The following is a 22,213-nucleotide window of genomic DNA, read 5'->3' on the forward strand; positions in this document are numbered from 1 at the left end:
ATCAATGGAACAGGATAGAAAACCCAGAGATATACCCACACACATATGGTCACCTTATCTTTGATAGAGGCAGCAAGAATATACAGTGGAGAAAAGACAGCCTCTTCAATAAGTGGAGCTGGGAAAACTGGGCAGCTACATGTAAAAGAATGAAATTAGGACACTTCCTAACACCATACACAAAAATAAACTCAAAATGGATTAAAGACCTAAATGTAAGGCCAGACACTATAAAACTCTTAGAGGAAAACATAGGTAGAACACTCTATGACATACATCACAGCAAGATCCTTTTTGACCCACCTCCTAGAGAAATGAAAATAAAAACAAAAATAAACAAATGGGACCTAATGAAACTTAAAAGCCTTTGCACGGCAAAGGAAACCATAAACAAGACGAAAAGACAACCCTCAGAATGGGAGAAAATATTTGCAAACGAAGCAACTGACAAAGGATTAATCTCCAAAATATACAAGCAGCTCATGCAGCTCAATATCAAAAAAACAACCCAATCCAAAAATGGGCAGAAGACCTAAATAGACATTTCTCCAAAGAAGATATACAGATTGCCAACAAACATGTGAAAGGATGTGCAACATCACTGATCATTAGAGAAATGCAAAACAAATAATGTATACATTTTAAAGGATTTTGGTAAACTGTCAAACTGCCTTTCAGAATGGATGATCTTTCTAGAAGACAAATCTAATCACCTCACGTCCCTGGTTAATCTTTAAAAGCAACCCCTTGTTTTTCGGAGGATGGCTATACTTTTCCGTTTAGCATGTAAGGCATTTTGTGATCCCCCTCTGACCTCTCTAGCTTCATCTTACACTACTTCCCCAAACCATTTTTCTTATTTTCATACTTTAGGGATTCTCAAATGTCTCACTGCATATTAATTTATCTTAGTACTCCAGAATCTCCTTTTCTCTGCCCAGAAATGCCCATACCAGGCTAGCCCTACTTTTCCTTCAGGACTCTGTTCAGGGGGTCACCCGCAGCCTGTTCAGCTCCCTTCCCTGCAGTGCAAGACAGTTTGACTTTCTTCTCCCATAATATCTTCTGCTTGCTTCTCTCAAAACACTGTATGGAACTATAACTGTTGATTCTTGCCATCTCCTTGAAAGCAAAGCACATTTTTAAGATTTTCATTCATATTCTTTGTACTTAGCTGTCTTACAGGATGCAGGAGATTATTGAGCCAAGGATTTAAATTCACCATGTCCTCTTTTCCATCACACCCCAATGCAATCCCTTCCTTCCTGCTCTTCAAACACACATCCAGGTTAGGTCTTACTACTAATCACTGAAGAGGAACAGAGGTGCAAATAGAGACAAGCCTGGTAAAACAGATAAAACACAACACTGGGAACTTATAAAAATTTTATAATAACCTGTTGAAAGTAGTTGTTCCTTCTCTTTTTGTGTGTGATGTAAATGGAATAAACAGTTTCTGAAGGCCCAAAAGTCAGGCTTTCTTAGGTGGTTTGGAAGAGGTCTGTCCTGTGTTCTATTTTTCTAAATTAATTAATTTTATAGTTGATTTACTAAGTCATGGTAAATCAACTAGAAAATTATATATGTATGTAAATTACATATATATATATAAAATATATATATATATAAAATACTTTTTTCAGATTCTTTTCTATTATAGGTTATTACAAGATATTGAATATAGTTCCCTGTGCTATATAGTAGGTCCTTGTTACCTATTTTATGCATAGTAGTGTGTATATGTTTTTCCCAAAGTAACTTATCTCCCCGCTACCCCCTGCTATCCCCTCTGATAGTAACCATAAGTTTGTTTTCTATGTCTGTGAGTCTATTTCTGTTTTGTAAATAAGTTCATTTATATAATTTTTTAGATTCCACATAAGCAATAATTAATTATATGTCTCTCTGATTATCTGTATGGTAATCTCTAGGTCCATCCATGTTGCTGCAAATGGTATTTCATGCTTTTTAGTGGCTGAGTAGTGTGTTGCATATATATACACCACATTTTTTTTATCCATTCATCTGTTGATGGACATTTAGGTTTCTTCTATGTCTTGGTTATTGTAAACAGTGCTGCTATGAACACTGGGATGCATGTATCCTTTTGAATTAGTTTTCACCTTTTCAGGATATATGCCCAGGAGTTGGATTGCTGGATCATATGGCAACTCTATTTTCAGTTTTTAAAGAAACCTCCATACTGTTCTCCATAGTGGCTGCACCGATTTACATTCCCACCAACAGTGTAGGAGGGTTCCCTTTTCTCCACACCCTTTCCAGCATTTATTACTTGTAGACTTTTTGATGCTGGCCACTCTGACCAGTGTGAGGTGATAACTCGTTGTAGTTTTGATTTGCATTTCTCTAATAGTGATGTTGAACGTCTTTTCATGTACCTGTTGGCTATCTGTATGTCTTCTTTGGAGAAATGCCTATTTAGATCTTCTGCTCATTTTTTTTTTATTGGGTTGTTTTTTGATATTGAGCTGTATAAGCTGTGTATTTTGGAAATTAATCCCTTGTCTGTAGCATTGTTTGCAAATATTTTCTTCCATTCAGCAGGCTGTCTTTTCATTTTGTTTATGGTTTCCTTTGCTGTGCAAAAGCTTTTAAGTTTAATTAGGTCCCATTAAAAAATTTTTGCCTTTGTTTCCATTACTCTAGGAGACAGATCCAAAAATATATTGTTGTAATTTACGTCAGAGTGTTCTGCCTGTTTTCCTCTGTAAGTTTTATAGTATCCAGTCTTATGTTTAGGTCTTTAATCCATTTTGAGTCTATTTTTGTGTATGCTGTTCGAGAACATTCTAATTTCATTCTTTCACATGTAGCTGTCCAGTTTTCCCAACACCACTTATTGAAGAGACTGTCATCTCTCTGTTGTATAATTTTGTCTCCTTTGTTGTAGATTAATTGACTATAAACATGTGGGTTTATTTCTGGGCTCTCTATCCTGTTCCACTGATCTATGTGTCTGTTTTTGTGCCAATACCGTACTTTTCTGATTACTGTACCTTTATAGTATAGTCTGAAGTTGGGGAGCATGATTCCTCCAGCTCTGTTCTTCTTTCCCAAGATTATTTTGGCTATTTGAGGTCTTTTGTGTTTCTGTACAAATTAAAAATTTTTTTGTTCCAGTTCTGTGAAAAATGCCATTGGTAATTTGATAGGGATTACACTGAATCTGTAAAATGCCTTGGGTAGGATGGTCATTTTAACAATATTGATTCTTCTAATCCAAGAACACGGTATCTCTTTCCATCTGTTTGTTTGTGTGGGCTTCAATTTCTTTCATCAGTGTCTTAGTTTTCAGAGCACAGGTCTTTTGCAGGTAAGTTTATTCCTAGGTATATTATTCTTTTTAATGCAATGGTAAATGGGATTGTTTCCTTAACTTCTTTCTGGTATTTCATTGTTAGAAATGTAATGGATTTCTGCATATTAGTTTTGTATCCTGCAACTTTACCGAATTCATTGATGAGTTCTAGTAGTTTTCTGGTAGCATCTTTAGGATTTTCTATGTATTATAATATCATGTCATCTGCAAACAAACAGTGACAGTTTTACTTCTTCCTTTCCAATTTGGATTTTTTTTCTTCTCTGATTGCTGTGGAGTCCTGGGTTCTATTTATTCTCCTGTTGGCTTGGTGTGGCCTTCAAAGTGGAGCAACTTGAGTGAGTCTGTAGATCATTTTAACAGTAGTGCACCTAGGTTCTGTGGAAAATGTACATCCCAGAGCTTATAAATGTGTTTTTCTTTCATCTCCCATGTACACTGGGTCAAAGACTTCATTGGTATTAGTCAAAGAAAGAAAGCAAACCTTCCATCGTCCCCACCCCCTATCCAACTCACATAAGTTAGCTCTTGATAGAAAAAAAATCCCATTTGGCCATGGGTCAAGTGGCCTTCCTGAGGAAGGAATGAACCGTTTCTTCACACACTCTTCTTCAGCTCACTGTTGCACTTTGACCTCATCCTTGGTGCTTCATGGTCTGACTAAAGTATCAATACATTCTCCAAAAAGTTCAAGATGATTCTACATTCAGGTTAAGCAATTTCTACATTTATTGTTCTAATTTAGCATTAAGGTCTTTTTGGAAAATATACTAATTTTGGTAAGATGTACCACTCTTCACTGAATCTGATGGTCAGAAGTGAGTTTCCTTTGACTATTCAAAAACACATGGTCTGGAGATGGAACACATGAATGTGAATACCTGAGCACATTATTCAAATATCTCTACCATTATCTGCAACAGTAGAAAGTAGCAGATGAGAGTTTAGCTACACATTTGCTGAAAACTAGCTAACTGAAAGTGATTTACTGAGGTGAAATGGTTCCCGAAATGGCAAACTTTCAAGGAATGAAAGAGGACTATGGAATTATTTTTGTGTAAGAAAAATATAACAAAATCCTTTAAAAATGTTCAGAGTAGAATTTAAAAATGTAAATACATATATGTATCAATTAATCCTAGTAATTAAAATAACAAGCTTCAAAGTACATAAAATTTAACAGAAACAACAGACTTTATTTTAAATAACATTCTTAAATCTGCCCATTAAGATCATAGTAGATAAACATGGAACAACTTTTATTAATGAAATTAGATTTATAATAGGAAATCAGCTAAATAATTTTATTTACAAAAAAATAAAAACTGCTCTTATTTACTGTGGAAAAATAACCATTTTGATAAATGAAAAAGATTTAATGCAAACAAAATAAGACAGAATATTTTATTTGCTTCATTGTCTCTTCTATTTTTATTTTCACAAATTAAGAAAGTCATAATGCTTTTATTTGCTTCATTGTCTATGATCTAGTTTGACTCAAGTGTGGATTACTTTGGTATCTCTTGAAACATAAATGGTAAGGTCCTTAAAGACTGAATAAAAAATCAGGTTGGGTGTTCAGTATTTTGGAAGCTGAATCAACAAACTAACTGGAATTTGTGTTCACAGAGGATTTGTCATTTTTCTTCCTTTGCCCTTATGAAAATACATTAATAGAAAATTAGCAATGGAAAATATTTTTTAGTTTGTTACATTCCTATCAATCAACTTTGCTTAGCAAATTATATTTTTTGCAATCAATATTAATACTTAATACTTTGTCTAGAATTAGTGTAGAGGTAGACCAATCTTTGTATTCAAACATTTTCAAAAATAGTTTTAAATGCCATGTAAGGTATTATATAAAATAGTATTTTTTAAAAATATTTGAGATTTAATTTACGATTATATTTTAAATAAGTTCCTCTTTTATATACAATAAATTGTTGCCTGAAACTCATCTGATTGAAATGATTACTCCAAGGAACTATTTTAGTCTTTTAACTACTACTAATCTTTACAGAACAAGAACACCTATTTTTTAATAAGCGTTTGTTTCTATTTTGAAAAAAAAAGTTCTAATGATTTAAATGCACTTATAGATCCCCTACAACAAAGTATTAGGTGATGGTAACTATTAATATAAAAAATGAAATTCAGAAATGCAAACTGGGTTAAAGAAAACTATATTAAATTTTTAGTTATTACAATGTTAAAATGCGACTTACACCTATCAGTAGTAAATTATATTTTTTCTCTCACTCTTGTTAGCATCTTACTTTAGAATAGAGCACAGCAGTGCATGGGCTCCTCGGGTGTTCTTCTTCTGCACCTGTAAACACATCCCTGAAGCTCCCAGCCACATAAAAGTTCACTCTTGTGGGGGAGATGAGAGGCCCTCTATCTGCCAGAAATAAGAGCGAGGGCTTAGTAATAAAAAAATATTTTGCAAGTTTCTGTATTTTAGGTTTGAACCATTCTCTATTAAAGTAAAATACACTATTTTCAACACCAAAAAAAAAAAAGACTGCATTTTAAGTTTCTGCTTAATATGTGTAAAATTTACACATGTCACTTGAAATCCAATAAAACAACTGAGTCCTTTTCTAGAGATAAAAGATAGCAGAAAATTTATCCTTCATTCAGCATCTAGAAAGAAAATAAACCTGAAATGTATAATTTTTAGAATAATGTGAAAAAGAAATCTTCCACAGAGAACCCAATTTACAAAAATTCACATCTTTATAAGATTTACAATGAATACAACACTACTGTTTTAACTCAATTGTGAGTGTGGGAAGTGCTATTGGGTGGGGGATTCCGAACTGTGAAATGTGTATTTTTTTTTGTAACCACTCACCTTTAACTTTGGGGAAAAATGTTTACTATATGACAACATTAAGTAAATTAAAATCATTACTCTTCTGTCACTGATGATTTCCTGGATTTGACAACAAGGTCTTTAATGGATGAAGAAAGTTCTTGAAGCTCTTTACGAGTCATACTGATGATATCTTCTTGTTCTTTGTCTAATTCATCACTCAAGGGATCTTCTCCCTGCCCAGTCTTCTTACTTTGACTGACTAAATGCTTTATAACCAAACCTTGATACTTTACTAAAAGAGTATGTTGAACCTGTGAAAAGAGGAGAAAAGTTAACAAACATGATTTAATTTTCTGTGGAACAAAGTATTGGGTTGGCCAAAAGGTTCCTTCAGTTTTTAAAGTAAAAACGAGAGACATTTTTCGTTTTCACCAGGAACTTTATTCAACAACATATTCATTGTTTTGTTCCACTGCTTTCTGCCATTTTTCAGGCAGCTTCATAATTCCACCTTCCCCAAAATTTTGTTTCTTTTTGAGCACAGAAATGTTCCAGGTGCCTTTTACAGTCTTCCAGGGAACTGAAGTTTTTTCCATTAAGAGAATTTTGTGAAGACTGAAATAAATGGAAGTCCGAAGGTGTGATGTCTGGTGAATACAGCGGATGAATCAGAACTTCCCGGCCAAGCTGTAATAGTTTTTGCCTGGTCATCAAAGAAACATGCAGTCTTGCGTCATCCTGATGGAAGGTTATGTGTTTTCCGTTGACTAATTCCGGATGCTTTTCATCTAGTGCTGCTTTCAGTTGGTCTCTTTAGGAGTACTTGTTGGAATTAGTCATTTGGTTTTCTGGAAAAAGCTCATAATAGAGGACTCCCTTCCAATCCCACCATATACACAACATCACTTTCTTTGGATGAAGACCTGCCTTTGGTGTGGTTGATGGTGGTTCATTTCGCTTGCTCCATGATCTCTTCCGTTCCACATTATTGTACAGTATCCACTTTTCATTGCTCATCATAATTTTTAAAATTGGAACATTTTCGTTAACAGTTCAGTAGAGAATCATGTGCGGAAATACTGTCAAGAAGGTTTTTTTCGCTTAACTTAACGTGGAACCCAAACATCAAAGCGATGAACATAACCAAGCTGGTGCAAATGATGAAAAACGCTTAATTTGGATATTTTGAGTATGTCGGCTATCTCCTGCATGGTATAATGTTGATTGTTCTCAATTAATGTCTCGATTTGATTGCTATCAACTTCAACTGGTCTACCGACTGTGGAGCATTGTCCAGCGAGAAATCCCCAGCACAAAACTTCACAAACCACTTTTGACACGTTCAATCAGGCACAGCACCTTCTCCATACACTGCACAAATCTTTTTGTGTGTTTCGGTTGTGTTTTTACCTTTCTTGAAATAATAAAGCATAATATGCTGAAAATGTTGCTTTTTTTCTCCCATCTTCAATATTAAAATGGCTACACAAAAATTCACCAATTTTGATGTTTTCTTTTTAACAGCACACTGATATGACAGCTGTCATAATACGATCTAACAAACTGTTTCAGATAAAGTTAAAGACAACTGACTGCTACTGGAGCCATCTTATGGAAAAAACCAAAGGAACTTTTTGGCCAACCCAATACATTGACGGTTTTCATCTTTACAAATTACTGGCCATATAGAATTAGAAAGCTGAACCTAGCAAGGTCCTTGCTCTCAAGGAATTTACAGTTCGGGGGAGATAAAACATGAACACAGATCATTTTAATGTAAGTTGACTGAGCTAGCTTCTATCACCAAAGACACAGTCAAAGTGATATGGAAGTTCAAAGAAGCCAATTTACCTTTAGCTGAAGAGTTTCTCAGATGAATTTGTGCAGGATAAGACTTTTTGAGCTGGTCCTTAAAGGACAGGTTAAACCTGCATAAACTGAAATGGAAGACTGAACATTATTATTTCTCTTCCAAAAGCTTAATTTCCAGATTCAGAATATTCCTTACCATGGATCTTACAGGATCCTAAAAGATTCCTGAGCTATGCTGAGTTTTAAAAACCAACCTCCTTATTCACTGTTTCCATTCTTGGAAGCAGGAAGATGATGTTAATATGTTTTGTTGTCTTAGTGTTCACAATGATTCACATCTATCCATTCAAAATATTCAGAATCTAAAAGCTACAAAAGTTTCAAGTGCACTGAAAATGTAATACCTCTGGAATTTTAGTATTCAGAAAAGCAATGATCTGCGGGACACATCTTCCAGGTGCATGGAGCATGCTGTGGGTTGAGAACTGAAACAACAGAACCGATGTGAGATGCAGAATAAGAGCAGGGTCTTCTGTGACTTTTAGCTGTTCAGCCAGTGCTTGTCGATGCTGGAACAGTATCTGCCTAAACAAAAATAAAATAACATAAATACATTATCATATTTTAACAAGTTCTCACCAACTTCAGTTCTTCTCTTCTGTTTTCATTTTTAGCATCTCTAGTTTAATTAATCTAGTTCCATGAAAATTTTAAAGGACCTTTTAGGGGATACGGACACACATAATCCTAAACAGGCATGGACAAACTAATATGCTAGAAAATGACAGAAAAACATATATATATATATATATATGTAGCAGGGATACTCAAAAGTATGCTTTTTATTTTGAATTGTTGGGGATCAAACAGATGTGCACTGGATTAAATAAGCTTTCCTATAAAGGTCTTAAAGCTAATAAGAAGTTCCCAGGCTTGATCAACTATGGGATTAACAACTCTGCTACCTTATTCTATTGGGTCAGAGAGAGACACCTAAGGATATGAAGACTGACTATGACTGAAGGTCTACAGCCATTTAGACACAACAGTTCTCTATGCAAGATTCAGATAGACTCTAATTTCAGATACGAAATTTCAGACATTAATTCAATGTTACCTTTCCCTTTTTTTGTCTCCCCTTTTCACCATAATATCACAAGCTTCTGCTGCAGAATCCAGACAAGAAAGAAAGTCTTCTATGCTCTGAAAAGGTATTTAATACCATGATTTACTTTTATAAAACAGGTTGCCTAAAGAAAAGCAGTCGTTTAATACCGTTTTATAATTTTACACCCTGGATACAATTTTTAAAAAGGTCATTTTGTCATGAAGTTTGAAACTGTGATTTAGGACTAGAGGGTAAAATGCCCCCAGCTTGGTCTCTTCCTTCAACTGCCAAAGAGGTGTCTGAGTGCAGGATAATAGGTTTAGATTTAGTTTTCAGTTATTCTGTCTACTCAAAGATCACAAATTCTAGCCCAAATATCTAAATAGAATAAAACTTCACTTACCTTTTCATTCAGAGAGCTATGGAGTTTTGTGAGAGCTACTTTAGTTTCTTCTGATAATTTACTTAGAATTTTTTTTCTTACCTATAGGGCAAAAGAAATTCCTTTGGAATGGTGTCTTTGACATGTGCTGGATATAAGTTTAAACAAAGCAAAACAAAAAATGAGTATTTACTATTGTAACAGAATGCTGAGTGAAATTTATCTTTGTTCTTAAATTTTAGACCACAAACTAGGGATAAAAATATGCTAAAACACTCTAAAATCAGAATGCTAGTCAACAGTCAGTCAAAGACGCTAGATGCAGCCCCTACTCCTCCCATCTGCTCCAGCAGTATAAGAAGAAGAATGAGAGACAGGGAGCGCATGAGTGAATGAGCCCATACACAACATTCATCGTGCAAGAAAAAGAGAATTTGGGGTAAGAGGCTGCTCCCTCTTTTTTCTATTGTGGTGGGAAGAGTGTTTTTCTCTAAGGCCAAGTGAGGGGGCCCCACTCATAAAGATCCAGAAGGCCATGAAGGTCCAGGATGCCTGTAAGTGAGGGGACCTGAAGCACAGAAGGATGGATGCCTGTTATACTGTCTGGTGTGTGGGACCTTTTCAGCACCCCTCTCCACACAGCTGTGCTTTGTGAAGTTTGGTGGCATTCTTGACCAGAGTCTTAGGGCTCCTTCTAGTGCAAAATTTCTGGAGGAGGCCTTATTGGAATGGCTTGGCCAGCAGGCCGTGAAAATTACAGTATGTCTTAGAAGATCGGACCAACCTATTGACTCCTACCCCATGCTACAGCAATCCTCCTGTGGCCCTTAAAGGGCATGGGAATGACCCCAGGTACTTCCCACAGCAGAGGCTGGCATGCAGGCAGGTACATGGAACTAGCCAAGCAGTTGAGAATCACTGCTCAAGGCGAAGAATGGGAGGGGAACAGTACCTTGCCAGGGTAGGAGGGAGAGATAAATGGACCTTTATCTGGAGGTTTAGGGGGAGTCCTTGCTATGAGAAGGAGTCACATGATACTAAAAACATCCCCACAAAACAACCTATCCCACCTATGCAACAAAGACACATCACGAGAAGTCACAAGCATTAGACTGATTTGGTTTGACCTAGATCAATGCCAGTGATATGCAGTCAGTCTTATGAAGGCACTGTTGTCTCTTTCATTCTTCCTCAATCTCCAACCTTAAGTAGATCTAGGGTGAGGAAGAAGAGGAGGAGGAGTCCTAGGGATAGGCCATACCTTTCCTCATGTAGGCAACTGGGAGCCATAGCTCCACCTAACATTGCAAGAAGGGAAGAGATGAGCTTTGAATTTGAGATTAGAATTTAAGAAAATGAACTGGAATTAGTCTAAATAAATGAGATGGTGTCATGAAATGAAAATGACTGCAAAGTCAGAACACTGATAAGGGACTTGCAACTCAGCAGGAAAAAGGGATGTGACGTAACAATAATCAGGAAAAAATAAAATAGCTGATTCCAAAGTAACTAAGCATCATTACCTTTTTTTTTTTCCTTGTTCTGGGTGCTTCCTGGGATTGTAAACTGTGATGCTAGCCTAGACCTTTAAGAATTTGTTAAAATTTCAGCTGCTTTACTTCCAGCTTCTATGATGGACACCTCTTCTCCCTGAAGATCTGCCTAAAGTAAGCCAGTTCATTTGTCCCGTCTCTCCATCGTACACCTCTTTGAATAGTGACCCTCACTCTTTGCAAGGCTACCTAGTGAAATTAAATCCAATCTGAGTCATCTGATGAGCTTAAAAAAAGATTCTGTAGGCTACTCAGCTTATTTATTTACTTTTTTTCAGAGATAATACAACGTTTTCCTGTTGCTTTCTGTACAATAATAGGAAGTAGAAGGCCAAGCACACGTGCTATATTTATTACAGGCATTCCCAGACACAATGACTAGTATTTCCTTACTTTTATTATTACTGTTAATAGACTGGTTATATTACCAATCCTAGTAGCAACTGTATATATATTGTACTAAACTAGAACTAAAAATCTGACAGATTTCTTCCTAAAAACTCCTTTTATTTTCCTTTTAGATGTGAGAAAATAAAACATGCTTGGATTTCAAAGCAAAACACATCAAGAGTGGCAAGAAAATCACTAACTTACTTCACTTGTAATGGTTGCAGGATTGTCTACTGCCATCATTAATTCCGAAGCTAAGAAGTTGAAAATGAGATTAGTGACATCAGTACACACTGTCTTCAGCAAGTGCTTCGTAAGAGCAGCCTGGGTATCATCTGGAGAATAAAAGCGCTTCATTAAAATGAATGTCCAAGGACAATTATGAGAATCAATGAAAAAAGTGTTAAGTATAATACCTGTAAAGAACTTCATCCCTTTTTCAAATAATCGAATATTATTATAAAGGTTTGAAACCTCTTCTTGCAAGTCCTTGATCGTGTGCTTCCTGCCAGTTCCAGAGGCAGAAGAAGTTGAAGACACGAATACTGAACGTACCACTTCGAGATAAGTTTTATTTAGAGGTCTGTGCATGAGATAAATATATTTAGTTTATTAAAGTGTACTGGGTTTATGTAGATAAGAAATTTTGCTTCTATGCAAATAAGGCTTTAAAAAAGATCCCTATTTTTTTAAACAGGATTAATTTGGAGAATAGTTAATAAGAATTTCCCCTCAAATTCCAGAAATTGTAACTTCAATGAATTATTTTTCTCTGTTTTAAAGTACTAAAAGTTACTGCATGAAAGACAATAAGAAACACAGTAACAAAAGCTTCAGTTCAAATTCAATTCAGAGCAGCTTTTAAAAGTTAACTTGGAGAACAGTAGCCTATACATTTGTTTCCCATCCTCAGGAATGATAACAAATTCTCAATTTCTAACGTACTATAAAAGCTATGTATTTTTAAAAAATCTTTTTATGCCCAACTCAGATTATTTTAAAAAGTTATGGCAAATGATTAATAGTAACTTTCATCTTTTTATATATGAAAAATGTAATTATGTAATGTACTCATGCACAAGAATGTTCACTTAAGTTTTTTAAAAATCTCACTACAAAAGCTGTTCTTCTAATTCAAAAATTTAGATGCACTAGGCTCCTGGATTGCATTTAGAGAAGCTTACACATAGAGACTAACTTGGGGGAAAACCATGTTAGTTAGCAGTAGTCAAGTTATACACAATTTCTTTTATTTCTGTATAAAAATAAATTTAGCCTGGCTCACTTATCAGGTAGTGCTGTCTATTTTATTCTCTTTGAGGGCAGTGTGTTACTTTATTTTCTCCCTAAAAGTGCACTGTTTAATCTCTGTCAAATAGAAGATACTCTTTTCTTCATTTTAGATGTACTTTCATGCAGTGTTTGTTAGAGACCAGCCAGTGTTCAGTGCTGGTGTTTTTCTCCCAATTAGAACTGTAAGACGAGTGAAGGAGACCACCTCCACACTCCTGCCCTGTATTTCCGACACTGCCTTGCCCAAAGCACTTAAGTGTTTGTTGAACTGTTTCTGTAAGCAAACAAAATCTGGAATTTGGTGACTAGGTTAAATTTTAAGGTTTGAAAAGAAAACACCTAAATTATATGTTTTCTATGATCTTGCTGAAAATTTTAAGTAATAACTAACTAACTCACTGAATTTCTATTATAAAACAAAACATATGTTCTTATACTTGCTTTATTAAATACTCAGCAAGTTCAGAAATAAACTCCTCAGGGGCATCTTGTAAATGTTTTCTTAAAAAATCTTCAATCTCATCCTGGAACATAAAAGCGATCTCTGGCTTCTTCTTTCCTGTAATAAAAATGAGCCATAGGAAAAAACAACAAAAATAAGCAACCTACAAGCAAATAAGGTTCCATTAATATATTTAATAGGATGATGGTAATTCATTTATTGCCTACCATTAAAGTCTCCATTGTTAGTTTCTGTCACCAAAATCGCCAATGTCCAATAGCAATAACCAATGAAAACACTGTTAAAATAGGATATATAGTGGCATTTCTTTTGAGTAATAATTTTCTAACTTTTCTACAAGTCAATCAAAAAATAATAAAGACGATTTTTTCCTCCCAAACTAACTTGGATGATGCAAATAGTTGGAAATCAAAACAACAAGTGGATAAAAAAAAAATCTTTTAGGAAAGGATAATTTTTCTCTGTTGAACAATGGATACTGAGCGGAATGTCCTTCTTTATAAAAATAAATATTTAATAAAAATCCAATCATCCTTATAATTTACACAAGCTTTTCAGGAAAGGTCTTTATGATCAAGTGAACCACAACTCCAGTAGAATTAAGCTAAAAACTGTCTATTTTGGAAAGGCATGGAAGAAAAAACAACTTAAAATTTTACACCCATAATTTATTTTTGCTCTCACAAAAATAATTCTATACCAAGGAAAATTTGTATGTAATGGAAATAATTGTTAACTGTGGAAATGTCATGCCTACTCACTTACTTGGAAAAGTATGAGTTGCAAAGAAAGCTAACAATATTTCCATTACTAATTGTAAAACTATAAAAAAGTGATTATTCCCAGCTAAATTAGGTTATTGACTCTGTAAGTAAAACCTTAAAAATAAAAATAGAATAGCTCAAAAATCAATTTTCACTATGCATCAAGATCTAAGTACAACTACTTATCATAGCTTTAGAATAGATGGAAAAGCACTATCCTTTTTTTCTGAGATCTGCTATTCATTCCTGATCTCACAACAAATAGTATCTGATTTCTCCGTCTGCTTCCTGCATGCATTTTACCAGTTATTAAATTGTATTTCCTTCTAGTAATCTTTCACATAGAGTTGACTGTATATTTTAGCTGAGAACCTAACTGCATCCTCCATTTCTGAGATTACAGCAGAACCCTTTTTCAAAAGCACTGAAATTACCTTTTTTTATAGGGGAAAGGGTTTTACTCTTTTATAGCTCCTCTCTTATACTATACACAAAAAGAGTATCACGTGCCTCATTTAACAATTACTTAGGGCTACAGATTTTAGAGAAGTATTTTCTTAAATGCTACTTCACTCCCACTCCTTGTTACATCTGGGAAAATAGGAAAATCCATTTATTAATGAAAAAGTAAAACTCACACAGAATAGTCTTAATGCTAATTAAAATAAGGGTAGAGCTCATAGTTTCTAAGATACTTTTCCTTTAATTAATACTGCTTTATGTATGTTGAGAACAGTAGCCATTGTTACCTATCTTAGACTACTTTAGACAGATCTTAAGCAATTGTTCTGTTATAGGTAGCAGCACATTAACATCTGAAGCCTTGTCACTTGACCCTTATATCTCCCAAGCCCATACATAATAAATTCTGTGGAAGAGGTAAAAGAAAACGTCAAATCATCATCATTTCAAGTTTTGTTTTTTTTTTTTGGTGGGGAAAATGAGGAGGGGAGGTATCATAGTTTCATTAATTTTTTAAAAACAGAAACATATTAAAAAAAATCATAATTTTATTTAGAAAAGCAAAGATGTCTCTTGCTAACTTAACCATACCAAACACTAACAAGTCTAGACAAAGAAAGATGCATATACTTAATTCTCCTGCTTAGACAGAAGCAACCAACCAATTAGGTGTTACCATAAAAATTAAACATGCATGAAATTAATGAAATTAATGTTTTCTACTTAACTTTGTAGAGATTCACTATTCATAAAATATTCTAATTTCTTTTGCATGGAAGTTGGGAGACCATAACAATCTGTGCAAGCCAAAACTGCAGAGTGTTCTTAATAAACAATGGGAAAATTTACGATTGTTCTGTAACCTTTTAAAAGTGTTTGTGCAAACATTCAAAGCTCTTACTGTTGGTTATAAATGTATAGGGAAATGAAAAATAACACTAATAGTTCCAGTTTAGTACACTGTAATTTAGCACATCAGAAACACTGAGAATGGAAGTGTTTTATTTCTCTGTAAAACACTCATCAAGAATAGTATGAACAGGGCTTGCCTTCTCATCCAGTAACTTAAAATACAGAGGAAGCATCTTTTCTATGCCTGGGCAAGTTGTCATATTCCTTATTAAACTCTGGATCAGCTTCCAACATTTTATCCTTTGCCCTTTCAGCACTGTGCAACATCTCTGAGAATTCCTTTAATGTGAAGCTTTTTGCCAACTTCACATCCTCTAAGACGTTTTTATCCTTTTCGTCACAACCATTTCCCTTATTTCCGCCTTTACCAAGTCTCTCTGACTGCGCAGCTAGAGTCTCTTGAACAGAGGCAATGCCAACATTCCCATGGTCAGGCATTTCTTTTACAACTCCATTTATTCTTGATTCATATTTTATTTCCAGGGTTACGACTTTTCCTTTGCTGCACATTTATCTTTGTTGGCCAATTCCCCCCTTTGATTATCCGTTTTTGTAAAACGTCACATGGATTTATCACCGGGGGACAAGAAGTCACCACAACTACATGCTGTGTTTTCTATGCATAAAGTGAATAAGAGCTGCACAGTGATCAGCCTCTGAAAAGCTTGGAAATGAGTGATGTGACTGTCACAGATCATGATGCACATCTGTTATTTACGTGCCGATCTGTAGACTAAGGAGCCAGCAACAAAGTTTGTACTTCAGGCAATTACTCACAGTTAATACACCCTGGTAACTGAAATATGAACTGTGTTGTTGGGACTCTGGTGTTATTTAACTAACTGTGAAATCTGTGCTCACTGAAACTCTGCAAAGCAAGGACTTCTTTAAGCACAGACACCTAAGTGTATGCATCTTAAGAAAATGTTAAAAAAAAAATCATGCACAAACAAAGGAAGAGTGAAATAAGCTACACACCTGTGTGAGATGACTCATCATCACTGTTGTCATCTTTTCGCCCTCTCTTCTTGATTTTTTTAATTCTGTACTCTCTGGCATTGCCGCCACCTCCTCCTCTCACACTTCCACTGCCCTCTGGTGGAAAACGACATTAGTTAGTATTACCTAACTAAATACTGTTCTTAGAAATAATGACAATGTATTGTTGTACTTAACTTTACAGTAGAAAAATAAAGCCAAATAACTGACCTTTCAGCCACTTTTTAAGGTTGTAGTTTCTTTATTAAAACAAGTTTTATAAACTCAATCAGTAAAAATTAATAAGTAAGATACGAAATCTCTTGAATTTGAGCAACTCACTTAGATAACCCGCCTGCTCTAAATGCAGTCTCTTCCTCTTTCTCTAATGACATCTATTTTCTGCAGCTTTGATTGACTTTTTCCTGGCCGAACCCATTCCTTTACCTCCTCTTCTACCTTCTTCAAAAGTGCCCTAATTTGCTTATCTCTGTTACCACAGCCTCATTAACATCCCCAACTACAGTACCTCACAAATTTGGTTTTGTCTTTTTGACTGAAAGATTATTCCCCAGGTTTACAGGAGACATCCTGACTCTCCCACCACCCAAGAAGATAACTTCTTTTTTTTTTTTTTTTTTTAAGAATTTAAAAAAAAAATTTATTTATTTATTTATGGCTGTGCCAGGTCCTTCGCCTCCGCGCGAGGGCCCTCCCCAGTTGCGGCAAGCGGGGGCCACCCCTCATCGCGGTGCGCGGGCCTCTCCCGCCGCGAAGCACAGGCTCCAGACGCGCAGGCCCAGCAGCCGCGGCCCACGGGCCCAGCCGCTCCGCGGCATGCGGGATCCCCCCAGACCAGGGCCCGAACCCGTGCCCCCCGCACCGGCAGGCAGACTCCCAACCACTGCGCCACCAGGGAAGCCCGAAGATAACTTCTTGACAGTAGGGAGAACATCTCACTAACGTCTGCATACTTGAGGTTAAGGCAATGCTTGACACATAACAGGGGCTCAGTAAATGTTGACCATAGGGGCTTCCCTGGTGGCGCAGTGGTTGAGAATCTGCCTGCCAATGCAGGGGACACGGGTTCGAGCCCTGGTCTGGGAAGATCCCACATGCCGCGGAGCAACTGGGCCCGTGAGCCACAACTACTGAGCCTGAGCGTCTGGAGCCTGTGCTCCGCAACAAGAGAGGCCGCGACAGTGAGAGGCCCGTGCACCGTGATGAAGAGCGGCCCCCACTTGCCGCAACTGGAGAAAGCCCTCGCACAGAAACGAAGACCCGATGCAGCCAAAAATAAAAATAATAAATAAATAATAAATAAAAAATTAAAAAAAAATGTTGACCATAAATATTAAATTGATTAAGTAGAAAAATACAGTTATCAATCACCTACTGGCTAAATGAAGACTAAAACAATACAAACTATGAAACAAACTAAAACACTGTAAATAAAAGTAAAATTGTTACTGAGGTATTTCTCTATTATATATTTACATTTAAAATATTCAACAAAATAGGATACTTTAGTAATGGAACTGTAACACTGAAAAATATTGAAAATACATTTCTTCATAAAAGATTCATTTTTTCAATAAAATGATTTATATAAACAAAGATCTTTTTCTAAACTCTAAGAAGAATTCCCTTAGACTTCATCATATTCTATAAGTTCTATTGCTTTCATGATAGAAAAACACAACTTCCAAAAGCACAAGTTTAAAGTGAACGTATCTTTTACATTTGGTAATAAGTTTCTTATGGGAAAGACGTTGTTTGACATTATTCCATGAACTGTAATTAAACTATTATAAAACAACAGCACTGTCAGAACAAAACACCAGATGAACCTGAATTTTTGTAAGGATATAAAACAGACTGGTTATACTGACATAAGTGCAATCAATTAATTAAGGTGGATTTATAATTATATCTTAAAATAACACAATATGCATGGTTATGAATATTATTATGATTTATTGCAGTAGTTTACTATGTAGTTTTCCTAGAGCAGAGAAATTTCAAAATATTATTGAAAGATTTTGTAGAAAAAGGTTTTTGAAGAGGAAAGAATCTCAAAGATATAGTGAATTCCCACAGCAAATAAAGTTTTTATAACATGGGTTTAATATAGCTGTATTTAGTAATGAAATATGTTGAATATCTAATTTCTTTAACCCTGATACAGCACTAATAAAATTATTCCTACTATAAAAAGTATGGAATATACATGTTAATTTCCAAATGCAAGTTACTAGTATGCCAGTGCTACCTAGGATAATTTCCAGTGACTCTAAATTAAAAGAATTAAACAAAAATGTCCTTGGGAAATTCATTCACTCAATAAATATTTATGGAGCACTTAAACTATTCCAAGGAGTGCTCTGAGTACTAGGGAAGAACAATAAACGAGATGGAGCAGACTGCCAAACGATAAAAGACATCACAGTGATAAAAGTGCTGTAAAAAAAACTGGGAGGATAATCCGATGGAGAGTGACGGTGTGTGTATACTATTCTGGGTGGTTAGGGAGGCCTCTGTGAGGAACTGACATTTAAAGGTGAGCTCTTAATGACAAGAAGGAAACAGTTACTTGAAGCTCGGGAGGGAACAGCTTGTGCGAAGGCCTTGAGGTGAACACAGACTTGCAAAATCTGAGAATCAAGAAAGAAAAAAAAAGCTACTGGGGCAGGAACATAAAGAATGAGAACAGGAGATCATGAAATTAGCTTAGTTCTCACAAAATGAAACACAGTAAGTAATCACCAACATTTTCATTTTCATAATCAAAAGTTAATTCACTAGCAAAAGATTTGGTTAATATTAACAGTTAAAGGTGAATCAACCAAATAAAAGGCCTTTCAAAAGGTCTGATAAGTGCAAAGTTCACTGCAACAAATAAACTCATCTTGAATCTTGTTAATAATGTTACCTGTTGCTTTCCTCCTTCGTTCATCTTTTTTATCCTTTTTACTTGTATTAACGCTTTCTAAAATGGAGACTTGTTTCAGACCTTCTTCAGTGATTAAATGGACAGGATTATTTTTCATTTCCTGAAATAAAACATGCTTATTTTTTGTAGGCAAAAATATATAACATTACAAAAAGCATAAAATAAAAGTTGTTTATATACTCATATCCTAACTGTTCTTGTTTGGTTTCATTGCTAAGAACTATAGAGCTTTGTCTCAGCTGCCACTCTGAGATTGTTTCTCCATGCCCCAAATAAGTCTCCTCCCTTGCTGTTCTTGACTTTTTGTATTTATTACCAGCTAATGAGAAATCCTATCCTATCACTGAACAGCTGATCACACAGCATCAGATGCAATCTTCTTCAATTGTTATTGGCTAATTTTAGCACTGCTTAACGGATGACCCTTGCTACCTCTCTTTTTAAGACTCCCAAGGTCCAGTGCCACTTGGATATCTGAGATTACTAGAAAGATAATGAAATCTCCATCCCCACCCCACCATAATGATCACATATGAGTTGCATACTTAGGCGTGTGAACTTTTTCCCCCTCTGGACTCATTCTTGATCTTTGCTTTTTATAAATTAATGTTAGGAACAATGAACTATTTCCAACTTCAGAAACTGATTCTTTATCATGGGAAAGGGTTCTAAATCTGTAGTGACAAACATACATTTTCACGTTAAAAATACTTCCTTTTCAGTTTTGCAAAGAAATGTTAAGAATGTTGACAGTTCAAACAAAAAATCACTTTCTTTTCCTGAATTTATTTTTGTGGTTGGAGGGAGGAGCACAAGGAAAGAAAAAAAAAAAAATCAATGATTATGTTAAATTTTTATTTTAGTAAAGGGTCTCAAATGAAAATAATAACGTTGTCATTTAGTAACTGGTAGCTAACATGTACTAAACATTTTATTTACATTGCTCCTTAATTTATATTTATCCTTGTGAGACTGGGCATCACCATCCTTTTCTCTGACGATGAGGAAACTGGAAGTCTATTTGTCAAAGGCAAACGGAGTAATAAACAAGTTGAAATTAGAACTCAGGTTTACTGATATCAATCCTGTGTACTTTTTACTCCTCTCTGCTGCTTTGCAGGCCAAATGTAGAAAAGTTATATCATTTTTAAGACTATTAAGGAGCTTCAAAGGAATATAGATAAATACAAATTATTTATATATTTAATAAGCCCTCATGAATTTATTAACAGTCTGAGATATAAATGGGCTTTTTCTACCTATTTTGTGAGCAGGCTTTATAATGAGGGTGCTGCTAACTAGAAGCATGAATTGAACAGTCATTAAAGCAGACCTGGCATGATCTCTGCTTCTAAACACTTCCATAGCCGTTGCTCTGAGGAACTACTCAATTTTAATAGTAACAATTTCTTTCCTCAGTAAGTTATCCCGTTGGTATATCCCAAATAGGTCAAATTATGAGGCTCTGCTAGATTCAGTAAATATAATGTGTACTGATTGATAAATATACTATACATTTACGCATATAATCCACAGGTATCATTTATATGGATTTTAATGTTGGACCAATACCCTCAGGTGACTTAAGTGTGAAATATATAATTTCATTTGTAAGATTTCAATTTATAAAAGCAGCTTCCTAAGTTCTAACTTCTATGTTGTGACGGGAATGGAGAAGGAGAAAAACAAATCCAGGAGAGGAAATAAAAAGGAATGATGCATTGAAGGAAAATAATGTATGAAACACAGTGTTCAGTTTTGGGTATACTGCTTACCTCATTTTTCAAAAGTCATCAGATGATTCTAATGTGAAAGTACTGTTAAAATTAGTAGGTGAAAGGAAATCTGGCATACCTTTTCAGCTTTTTGGTGCATCAGGTCACTGAACAGTTCTGTACAATCATTTATAAATTTTTCACTGACTACAATAGTATCGCTAAAGACTACAGCTAAAGCCTGTTTGCTGAGTGCTCTCATCACATGTTGAAGCAATATTGCAGCATCTTCCACTGATAAGGAACTGGGTAGCAGAGGCTAGAATTACAAACAAAATGAAAACAAAGCATAAATGCAATATAATACAGATAAACCATTTGTTATATGTATTCTCTCCCTAAGTGATCTCATTAAGTCCAATGGTTTCAAAACCATCTATATGCTGATAACCTCCCAAATCGTATTTCTACCTTTATCCTCACTCCGAACTCTGAAATCACATATCCTATTGCTTCCCTAACCTCCCCCCACTCATATAACCTAACAGGCATCTTGTATTTTAACATGTCCTGTTCAAAACAACGTGGTTTGTGCCTCCTGCCCCCAGACTCCCAGCTCCCATCTTCTCTTCCCCATTGCTCCCCCATCTCAATTAATGGAACCACTCTCCATTCAGTTGATCAGGCCCCAAACCTACAAGTCACACTGAGTTCCTCTCATAAACTCACAAACATTCCAACTTCAAGTCCTGGTTAACTTTGCCTCCAAAATACATTTCTTCTTAGTTCTTTCTACTATCTGAAATGAACATTTTCATTAAAACCCCTCCTCCCCCCGCCAACCATGAAAGTATCCTTCCTGAAAGCTACATCCTAATTCTTAAAATGGCCATATACTAGTGAAGTATCAGTTGTCACTGGTTTAAAGGAAAATTAAGAAGAAAAAGATAAAACATACTGCAATATCAACCCATGTTCCAGAGCTGATGGCTTCCTCTACTGATGCTTCCACCTGATCCACAAGTCCTTGACCAACACAAGCTGCTTTCAAAAACAAGAGTTGTGTAGTCTTATATCTTTTCTTTATGTAGCTCACAGCATCTGGGATTCCAAGTCTGGACAAAGCATCAAATTCTAGAAATACATCACGAGGTTGGAATAGAATCATCATTCACACCTTTTAGAAATCTCAGAAAAAGTTAAGTTCTACCAAAATCTATTCTTTGTGAATGCACTGTATTCTAATAGAGTTTTTTAAGAATAA

The 22,213-nt window shown here is 35.4% G+C and overlaps 1 protein-coding gene across 1 annotated transcript in view; it reads right to left on the reverse strand.

Moving 5' to 3' along the window:
• Positions 1-4,730: 4,730 nt before the first annotated feature.
• The window catches only part of UFL1 (UFM1 specific ligase 1), a 60,057-nt gene continuing 42,574 nt past the window's right edge, over positions 4,731-22,213 (reverse strand). The window contains exons 9-19 of the mRNA XM_068551438.1: positions 21,908-22,083; positions 21,089-21,268; positions 19,214-19,334; positions 16,282-16,398; positions 13,144-13,261; positions 11,826-11,992; positions 11,614-11,744; positions 9,488-9,568; positions 9,094-9,179; positions 8,381-8,561; positions 4,731-6,475 (exon numbers count right to left, since the gene is read on the reverse strand). Coding sequence (XP_068407539.1) covers positions 6,257-6,475; positions 8,381-8,561; positions 9,094-9,179; positions 9,488-9,568; positions 11,614-11,744; positions 11,826-11,992; positions 13,144-13,261; positions 16,282-16,398; positions 19,214-19,334; positions 21,089-21,268; positions 21,908-22,083 — 1,577 coding nt within the window. The 3' untranslated portion in view covers positions 4,731-6,256. The remainder of the gene's footprint in view (positions 6,476-8,380; positions 8,562-9,093; positions 9,180-9,487; positions 9,569-11,613; positions 11,745-11,825; positions 11,993-13,143; positions 13,262-16,281; positions 16,399-19,213; positions 19,335-21,088; positions 21,269-21,907; positions 22,084-22,213) is intronic.

The sequence above is a fragment of the Eschrichtius robustus genome, chromosome 9, assembly GCF_028021215.1.
Source record: "Eschrichtius robustus isolate mEscRob2 chromosome 9, mEscRob2.pri, whole genome shotgun sequence".
NCBI lineage: Eukaryota > Metazoa > Chordata > Mammalia > Artiodactyla > Eschrichtiidae > Eschrichtius > Eschrichtius robustus.